Below are 10,294 nucleotides of genomic sequence, written 5' to 3' on the forward strand. Positions count from 1 at the left end.
AAATTAAAAATAACTGTAAACAATTACTTTTAATAATAATTACTTCTTTTTACCAGTAATTTACAATAACACAAGGTTTTCCAATTCTAAGTTAATGCAACCTTTATTCACGTCTGTTGTTCCGACAACAGCAGGGACCAAATGCTTGTGTGTTTAGCTCATAGCTTTAGCAGCATCACAGTTGTATGTCCTGGTGTTGGAATCCTCTACAGTGAAATACATTTACACGTTTACACTGTTTAGCCGTCAGCATTTTAACCGTGTTTAATCCAGTTATTACTGTACAGTCCCTCTAAGATTTTGCGATGTTGTGATTGTTCCAGTTCACATAGTGTTTATGTTCAAATTCATTTCCTTGTTTCTAATATAAAGACAAGATGCGTATGACTCAAATATCTCACATTCAACAACAGAATGTATTGCAAAAGACTGTGCCAAAGATTTCAGACTTAATTAATCCGTATGTGTGCCCCAGGTTAGGAAATTAACAATGTTAAGATCAACAAGCTACTGACAGACCTTTTAAAATTTGATTCATTCAATAAATGTTTATTTTTTGTCTTAAATCCACCAGCCATTTTCATTTGCAGCATCCTCAGCCTTATTGTTAAGGTTACTAGGAAAACTCATTTTCCTGAAAAAAGGTTCCTTTTTATATACTATAAAATACTACATAAAATACTTATAAATCTACTATACAAACAAAAGATTAAATTTTTAATCGCAATTTTTTACAGCAAAAAAAATCGTGCAACATCAGGCGTTTTGGGCCGCAACAATCTGAAAAAGAGGTTGCGAAATCCTGTAGGGACTGACTGTAGGTAATGGTAGGCTAACGTTACCTGCTGCCCAGTGAAACGTGTTGTGTGAACTAGCTTGTCACGCAGCGATGTTTCTGCTGCCTCACAGCGCAGACAGGCACCAACATCTGCGTTGCTATTACGTCCAGTAGACACCGGTCACCAGGGCCATATCGGCACCGGATTTTGTGGTCTTAAATGTTGAACAGGTGGCTGCCAAAGGGGGCAACCAGAGGCCATGAAACAGTTGCCAATTGACTCAATCTGGTGCCAAGGGCAACTGGGCAACCGTTACTGTTGAGCCCTGGCCACTCTCCATTAATCAGTCCCTCCAGGATTTCCTCGGAGATTGTGAAAGCCCAAATTGGCTTATGTTGCAGGAGCTTTAAAAAAGAAAAAAGAAAACCTGTTGTAAGGAGAATAAAATTACTCTAGGCTGGGTTTTCCTAATAAGGATGCTGCAAATGAAATTGACTGGTGGATTTAAGAAAAGAAAAAAAAAAAAAACATTTATTGAATAAATCAATTTTGAACATGTCTGTCAGTAGCTTGTTGATCTTTACATTGTTAGTTAATTTTCTATCCCGGCCTGAGACACACAAACGGTTTAATAAAGAACTTACTGGACTTATCATAGCACTTACAATAACAAGCGTAGCTGTCCTTTTCCTGCATGCTTTCAGCGGCTTTAGAATGAAAAATTGTTAGATTGAAGATAGCGTACATTGAAGATAAAATGTATACAGGTTGGCAGGATGGTCTAAAATATTTTGTGCAGTGTTTTGCTGTACATTTTGATGGTGAATGTGAGATATTCGAGTCACACGCATTTCGTCATCATATCAGAAACAAGAAAATGTATTTGGCAACGGATTTGTGTGACGTCAACCTGTTCTCACTTCCGCTTGGTCATTGGCTCTCAGTTTTACATACTGATACAAAGTCTGGCTGGTGGGACTGCTGGCATTGGTTCAAGTTGTGGGAAACTCTGGGTATTTGCCGAAAAGTTGCAGGGATTGGTCAAAATTGCGGGTTGCAACTGATTGATTTTTGCATGAATTGGCACCATCGCAACATTGCAAAATCCAGGAGGGATTGATTAATATAAATCTCTATGTTCAAATATTAATGCAAAAATACTATTAATTACACACACACACACACACACACACACACACACACACACACACACACACACACACACACACACACACACACACACACACACACACACACACACACACACACACACACACACACACACACACACACACACACACACACACACACACACACACACACACACACACACACACACACACTTCTGAAGGTCTTTTTCTCAAATACTGCTCTTTGCTTCAAATTCACAGATGACCATTGTGGCAACGACAGCATTCTCTCTCTGCTGTGCAAAAAGGACTTCTGTAGTTTCAGAAACTCTGTGAGAGGACAGCATGTTTACACACAGTTTTCAGGCCAGAAGAGCCTCCTCCACTACACGGTAGCCAGCGGGGATGCCGAGAGTGTCGAGCACGTCCTGAGACTGGGTGCTGAAGTCAACTGTATGACTGCCAGAGGTTACACTCCTCTTATTATTGCTGTTCTACACAGGTCTGTATAAAGAAATATATAAAAAAAGTTTTTCCAGGTAGAGAAATTTGTTCTAGCAACTGGGTATTTTGAAAATGTTTAACCCTTGTATTGTCTTCACTTTTGGGACCCTCTTGTATCCCTCGGGTCCAATTGACCAGGGACTTATTTGGGGTTTTAAAAACAATTCTGAAATTTTACTTCATAATCTATTAAAAAATTTTGTCTTTATCTTAATTGCAAACAATTGAGATAACATATGTTTAGGGAATGCAATCAGTCTCTACTAGCACTCAATTAAAAATGGAAGTGTGATTCTTTTTTTGCCAACATAATTCATGTTAAAAATCCACTATGGAAACAACACAAGTGGTCATATCCAGAATAATTGAATAAGGACTGCATGTTTATCACAGAAAATAAAGGTAAGGCCTTGATTTTCAGGTAGAACATTTTTTTACTTTGAAATGGCTCAATTTGACCCGAATACAATACAAGGGTTAAGGGTAAGGAAATACTGTTTTCTTCTCTATGCAAAGTTAATGGAAAAGATTGAAATTTTGGCTTGTTTGCTTACTTGCCGAGAGTTGGATGAGAAGATTGATACCACTCAGGCTAGACCCAGAAGACAGTTAGCAAAGTTTAGTGACTGGAGTCTCTACTCTTTGCCTGGTAGCCTCCCAGTGCTGACAAGAGTCAGTAATGATGTTCCCTTCAGTATGAATAAAACCTCTTTTCTGCAGGCTTTATGACATCATCTCATTGTTGCTGGAACATGGTGCGGCCACCGCCCAGGGAGATGAGGACCAGTGGACAGCGTTGCATTTTGCTGCTCAGAACGGCGATGATAGGGCTATCAGACTCCTGTTGGACAAAGGAGCTGCGGCGGATGTCCGGGAAAAAGTCGGTTGGATGCCCCTCCACCTGGCCTGCCAAAATGGCCATGAAACAGTGGTGCGCCTGCTGCTTTCACGGCTGTCAAAGGAAGCAATCGGAGAACGGGAGGCACAAGGGAGGACGCCGCTCCACCTAGCCTCCGCCTACGGGCATGTGAACATTGCCAAGCTCCTCCTCTCCAAGGGAGCAGATCCCACCGCTGCTGACTCCTCGCTCTCCACTGCTCTTCACCTTTCAGCTGAGGAAGGCCATAACAGAATAGTCAGACAGTTGGTGAAGAGTGGGGTGAATATTAACAGTGCAGACAGCATGGGATACACTCCACTTCACCTGGCTGCTTTGAGAGGCCATACAGGCATATGCAGGCAGCTGTTGTCAAACAGGGCCAGCCCAGACTCCAAGACCCTCCAAGGCTGGACACCCATGCACCTGGCTGCCCAAAGGGGACATGAAGCCACGGTGGTCCAGCTGGAGAGTCAGGGTGGTTGTGTGAACGCCGGAGGTGAGAATGGATGGCGCCCGCTCCACCTTGCCTGCCACCAGGGTGAGTTGGAAGTAGTGGCAACGCTCCTGGCAGCCAAAGCCGACCCGAACGTGTCGGAGGACAGTGACGGATGGACGCCGCTGCATGTCGCTTGTACCAGTGCCAGTTTACGAAGTGTCCTCCACTTGATATCACATCATGCGGATGTCAATGCAGTAAACACAGAAAAGGTGACACCTTTACACCTGGCTGCCCAGCATGGCTGTGTGCCTATTGTAAAGGCTCTGCTGCTGAATGGAGCAGACAGGACTCTGATGGACGCTTCTGGATCCACAGCTCTAGACGTGGCCCAGAGGTGTGAAAAATGGGAAATAGTGGAACTACTGCAGAAGTAGTTCTGGTGAAGGAAATATGGATTGAAGGATAACAAAATATCAATCACACAGCTGGAATAGTCTTCTCATTTTGAGTGGGGATTGCCAATTAATTTTCTTTCTTTTTTCTAAAGTTATATCACATTACACCTTTTATTAAACAAGTTATATATACTGTTTGTTCACTTTATAATTATTTTTTTCTATGTATCTGTATTTTATGTTTTAATGATGTCCAGGAATTGTGTTGTGTACCTGTGTGTGTGTGTGGGGGGGGGGGGGGGATTATATGAAGCAGTTTGTGCTACATTTTATGTATGAAAAGTTGACATGTGATTGCAGAAAAACAAATCCTACAGGGACATTGTGAAAAATGAGGAAGCCGACACATGGGGTCAAAAACAGATGAAGTGACCTGTAATGACAAAACACTTATTGATTCTCCTCTCTGAATCACCTGCTTGCTTGCTTATGCTTTCCTAGTAAATGAAATCAATGTTGCTGCCACACATTGATGAAAATAAAAAAGTGCAGCTGATGTTGTAATGACTTACAGAAGCTGTCAGTGAACCAGTCAGGCTTTATAAAATGTATCATGTGTCTATAATAATGACAACAGAACTGGATAACTTGAATTAGCATTACTTAGATGCATCTATTAGACTCTTCTAACTATAAATACATGTATGCTTTATGAAATGTATGAAAAGGCATGTCTGGATTTGTTGCGGAACAGCTGCGGCCACGACTGACAGAGGAAGTCTCAAGGACCCACGAGATCTCAGAACTTCATGTAGAATAGAACACTCACTCATTTACCACAGCAATAAAATGTGTGGATTTAGGAACTGTATTGCCCTTGACATTAACAGGGTTTTCCCTGGAACCACAAGAAACTCTCTGATGAAGGTTTGGGAGGTGAGCCGAATCAAACTACTGTAAATTAATAGAGCTGATCTAAGGTTCAGGCTTACCTTAGATTTATTTCCCTTTTTTCGGTTGTTTAGTAAGTGTCTGCTGTCGTTTAATGTTCATTCAAAAACCTCCATTTTTTGTCTATGACGTTTGACCCATTTGTTGCTGTCTGCTAGCTTGTTTGGGTTGACTCCGTGTTACAGTACTATTTTATGAATGTTTGTATGACAACACTGACTCATCCATCCATCCTATTCTAATCCTAGGGGGATTAGACAAATTGGAAAAAGGTATACTGTTTATGCTATGAGGTTTAAGGCTCACTAAAATTACACTTACCAGTGAACTCTAAAACCAACCCACTGACAAAAAGTGTAAAAGTAAAAAAAAAAAAAAATACTGACTCATACCAATTTCTAATCTCTCTTAGATTTAGATAAGCAAAAACCCTTATTTACACATGTCACATGGCTTATATTAACAGCCTGAAAAAAAGTATCTGCTGACCCTGCTCTCACTGTAATTTATCCACTAGAGTTTGAAAACCAGCTATCACATTTTGAAACAAGGCTCCTTAGAGGGGACCTGATATTTCAGAATGGGTAGAATGATTTAAAGTGTACTTTTCACTGCAGCAACTCCCATTTGAAATTTATGAGGCCTTCAGTGTCTCAAAAATTGGAAGCTGACCACATTTCTGTGATCGTTATCTACAGTAAACAGTATGGTGGCAATTTAACAGATGGGAATGACACATCTGTGTCATTGTCTAACCTGTCTAACCGCATTTTTGTCCCATCATTGAAATGAAAAAAGCCTTTGTGCTTAACTACAGCATTGTTGTAGTGACAGTTCCTGAAAAATTAAACTCACTTTCCAACATCTAATCAGGCCCGACCTAAATCAATGGTGTTGCCTCAACCTTTTACCCATACGGTGACACATCGGATACCCTCTATCAGCCAGTAATTGGGTTTGCAGGCACCTAAACTAATTTTAGTTTCTAATAGGGAGACAAGCAGGAAGAAGATAATGTCATGTAAGTTGCGAGTAAAACAAAACACCAAGAGCTATGGAAGCAAAGAAAGCAGCGGACTCCACCTTGGCTCGTACCTCCTTCTAGATAAGTTCCGCTTCTCCTTCTCTCTGGCATTGCTGTGGCAAGGCTATCGGGTTGCTACCAAGCCCGGCCCGCCCAGTAGCCACCGTGCCCACCAGGGTGTTGTGCCGCAGCCTTGCCTCCACCCGTTTCACTGCATCCTAGATGCGCCACTACCTTCCTTTTCTGACTTCTACCCCTGCTGAGGAGACTTTGGTGTGCCTCTGCCAGATTGTGAAAAGGGAAGATTTATATCTAATAAAACTTTTTAACTTAAAGTTTTAACTTAAACGGGTTGAAAATGATTATGGAATACAGCTTAACATAGTGTATTTCCCCATGCACAAATTAAAGACGTGTTGCTGCATACAAAAGACTCTAAACTCATCTCAAGTAGTGTGCATACATAATACATACATAACAGCTTACACAGTAAGATAATGTAGATATGGGCCTGCTATAGATGAGCCCTCTTCAGCCTGTTTAAGAGTACAGATGTTATGTTTGCATTAGGATTTTAAGATGTTATTTTGTTGCAAAGGTTAACAACCCTTTTTTTCAAACTGATGGGAACAACTATCAGTGACATTGGTCCAGTATTAGGCAAGATTTCTGCAGTCAAAAGCGATGAAACAAGCTACCATGCAAGTTAATATGGAAATTGTGCATTTTGTATTTACCTTCACAAGAGTGCTGGTTTTTCCACTGACAGGCTCAGATTAATATTGTGTATAGTCTGACAACATTTGGAAAGGATTTATAAAGAGGCTGACCTTTTCTCCTTTTTTAAACATAAAAACACCCGCGGAAATGTATTCGCTAAAGCGACCAGACTGCATGTAAATAAACCGTAATTTTAGCATTGTAAATTACACTTTAAAGTCGACAAACACATTAATCTACGAAAATGTGTTTTGTGTCGTTTTTTCACTTCCAACCTTCACAATTGTAGTTTGCGTTGAAATAAACAGTTTACCAAAAAGGGAAAATGTATTGTCTCTATGCTAAAAGTACTTTCTTTTTGTTTTTTTAGAGGAGTCTTGTGGGTTTAGCACTAGAGCACTCAAAGCTGTTTCTGGTTGAACTGACATATGAATACATCTTAATAAAGGCCCATCTCTGTAGGAATTCTTTCCAAAATGTTGTCAGATACTTGTAATAATCTAATGGCGTTTTTCTATTACATGGTACCTGCTCGACTCTCCTCTACTTGCCATTTTAGGTTTTCCATTATGAAAAAAATTCCCTATGTACCTGCTAACAAGTACTTTTAGTATCACCTCCGTCGAGGTCCCAAGAGAGCTGAGGCAATACCAGAAGGTGACGTGAAAACCTGCAGACTACTGATTGGTCGGAGAGAACCGTCGCTATTCACTGCGTCATCGTCACTAGCAACAGACGGTGGTGACATGAACAACCCCATTTTTAAATAGTTCAGCCGGCAGTGGTTTTTTGCTGCCTCCAACTTCTTTTGAAACCAAATTTTTCTTTTGGCTGTGGCAACAGACAAATGCCAAGAATCAAAAACACAATTTGGTGTTCTGTGTGTGTGTGTGTGTGTGTGTGTGTGTGTGTGTCGCATTAGGTTATGGCAGTTTCCTACGGCATCGCTATGACGACCAGCCACACTCCCTCAGGCATGAAGCGGTACTAAATCTAAAATGGAAAAAGGAGAACGGGTCACCGCGGCCAAGCCGAGCCGAGCAGAGCAGAGCTGGTTCCATGTAATGGAAGAACACCCTAAGCCTTTCAGCGGCGAAATAAATCCCTTTTAGTGGACCAAATTGACGATGCACATTTGCCCCATAGGGTTACATGGCAGCCTTGTCTGTGGCTGCCGGTTACAGTGTTTACGCTTAATACTGGACCTATGTTAAAGGTTGTTGTTCCTATCAGTCACTTAAACAAAACATATGAAAATAGGGTGCATGTTTTAAAAAAAACAACAACAGATGTTACCTTTTAAAAAGGTTTATCTGACACTTATAGCTCTTATCTTAATTCTAGGACATAATCTGGCTACTTATCGGTATATTTAGCTTCTCAGAGGAGAGCCATTACCCACTTCACCCATTCCAGACCCCCTCTTGACTGGCAGGGTTAAACTCACCATTGAGCTGTGCCCTGTGGTATTAAGCAGCTGCAATCATGACTGGTGCAGCTGTGTCTTCTGATCCAGATGTGCCTTCTGAGAAGGGCCAAGCAGGCATCTTGGCAGGCGTCCCTGATCCTTGCCACAGTAATTGATGAGTGATCTATTATCTCTCCTGAGAGATGATGCTTTTTGGCAGAGTGATTGTATGGAAAACATTCTTTGCCTTTGTCATCTCTTAGCGACCTCTCACTCTGCAATCTGACAATGGGAAAAAAAAAACAGGTCTCTCTAAATCCCCAAGGTTGTTGCTTGCTGCAAGTGACAAGTGCTCATTTTCACCTCTGTTCAGGTTACTGAGTGGAAGCATTTACTTTCTCATCACATACACCCTTTGAATACGTAACCTATGCAAAGAAAGATCACACTTTGGCTTTAATTAGATGATTCTAGAGTATTTTAAATATCAATATAAATATATTCCCATACTGCAGAATCTCAACGCTAATGATCTATGCATCAAATGGCCTTGTTTTTTTCGGTGTATTGTTATTATCCCCTCAGCTCCCTTCCCTTGGTGTTGTCATGTTCCTGTAAAATGATTAATGGTGGATCTCACTCTTATCTCTCTAGCACAGAGCAGAAACCCCCAACACTTTACACTATTTGAATACCATAAACCGTGAGTGCACTTGGCATAGCTTAGCAGCACACTTGGGAGGATTGTGTGTCCCATCTCTACTAAGACACTTTGTAAGAGAGAGTGGTAATGTCACGCATCATGCTCCCTTAGATCCTTTATAATAAGTGTTGGCTTTTTTTCCTTCTTCAAAATTATTTGTACTTCAAAGAATGTAAACTTCTTGGATTAATTAAAGTGAAAAGCTATTTTTTTTATAAAAAGGTGCAGTAGGTAAGCCTTATAAAACCAACTTTCTGTCATATTAATATTTGCTGAAACTGAACCTATGTTTGAGCAGAATTACATGAAGCAATTAATTAAAAAATAAAATAAAAATCCAGCACCACCACTAAAGCCTGCAGGGCTTAAAGTGAAAATAAATCATGAGCCCAAAACTGTTTTTGGAAGAGGGGGGGTTCCACAGAGTAATGTTTCGATATGCACTCATATAAGTTAAGATGACTGGCAATCCTTCTTACATTACACAATAAAAGTAATTTTTAAGTAAAAAGTTTTGCAATCATTTTAACTTCTTCCAACCATATAAGAAATTAAGAGTCGATGTCGATTTTCATGTTGCGATATCATAACCCTACATTTAATTGTTATGAAAACAATACTTTCTAGATGTTGTGTTGTTACTTTGGCCATCATCAAAAAAGCATATTAGTACATTCATGATTTTTTTGCAGCGGTAGCCTTTGATAACGGTAACGTACTTGTATGACAGAGTGCAAGTAACGAAGCTATGTAACTAGCATCTAATGACTGGCAAGCACTTTCTTACCGCTGCTGCCTGACAGTGAGTATCTTCCTTGAACATAAGCTTCAGCCCGGTGCTAAACGGCTTCACGTCTCCACCCTCTTCCTCTTGTCCTCTATCCAAGCCCAGCGCCATTTGTTTTTAACTCCTTTCTCAACTAAAGCTGTAGCCGTTTCTCAATGTCTTTTTTTTCCCCCCGCGTCACCACGCCGACTACACACTGCACTCTAACTTTTGGGCAAGGACCCACCCTACTTTGCATCTAAATGGCTAGAACTCGTTTCATTGGTAGGTAGAAGTTTGGTGATTGGTTAAACCAATAGCGCATCAAAAAACAAATCCCACGTGGACTTCTTAAAAATTATTTTTCTAAACTAGTCATAGCCCAGAAATCGGGCACCAGGCCCGATTACTTAAGCTCTGCGTTACAGTTGCATTCCACTCATATGATGGGTAGGTGAATCAAGTGACTCAAAAATATAAAAGTGCATGTAAGTTCGCAAATTTTATTTATTTATTTTTCCTCATGGCCGCATGCCGGAGATTCGACACGGTGTCTAATGCAATTTGCAAAAATGCACAGCTCCCTGTTCAGATG

At 40.7% G+C, this 10,294-nt stretch overlaps 1 protein-coding gene across 1 annotated transcript in view; it reads left to right on the forward strand.

Moving 5' to 3' along the window:
* The window catches only part of ankk1 (ankyrin repeat and kinase domain containing 1), a 9,942-nt gene extending 5,615 nt beyond the window's left edge, over positions 1-4,327 (forward strand). The window contains exons 8-9 of the mRNA XM_034867932.1: positions 2,171-2,411; positions 3,134-4,327. Of these exons, the coding sequence (XP_034723823.1) occupies positions 2,171-2,411; positions 3,134-4,166 (1,274 nt within the window). The 3' untranslated portion in view covers positions 4,167-4,327. The remainder of the gene's footprint in view (positions 1-2,170; positions 2,412-3,133) is intronic.
* The last annotated feature ends 5,967 nt before the right edge of the window (positions 4,328-10,294 follow it).

The sequence above is a fragment of the Etheostoma cragini genome, chromosome 3 (genome assembly GCF_013103735.1).
Source record: "Etheostoma cragini isolate CJK2018 chromosome 3, CSU_Ecrag_1.0, whole genome shotgun sequence".
NCBI classification, from domain to species: domain Eukaryota; kingdom Metazoa; phylum Chordata; class Actinopteri; order Perciformes; family Percidae; genus Etheostoma; species Etheostoma cragini.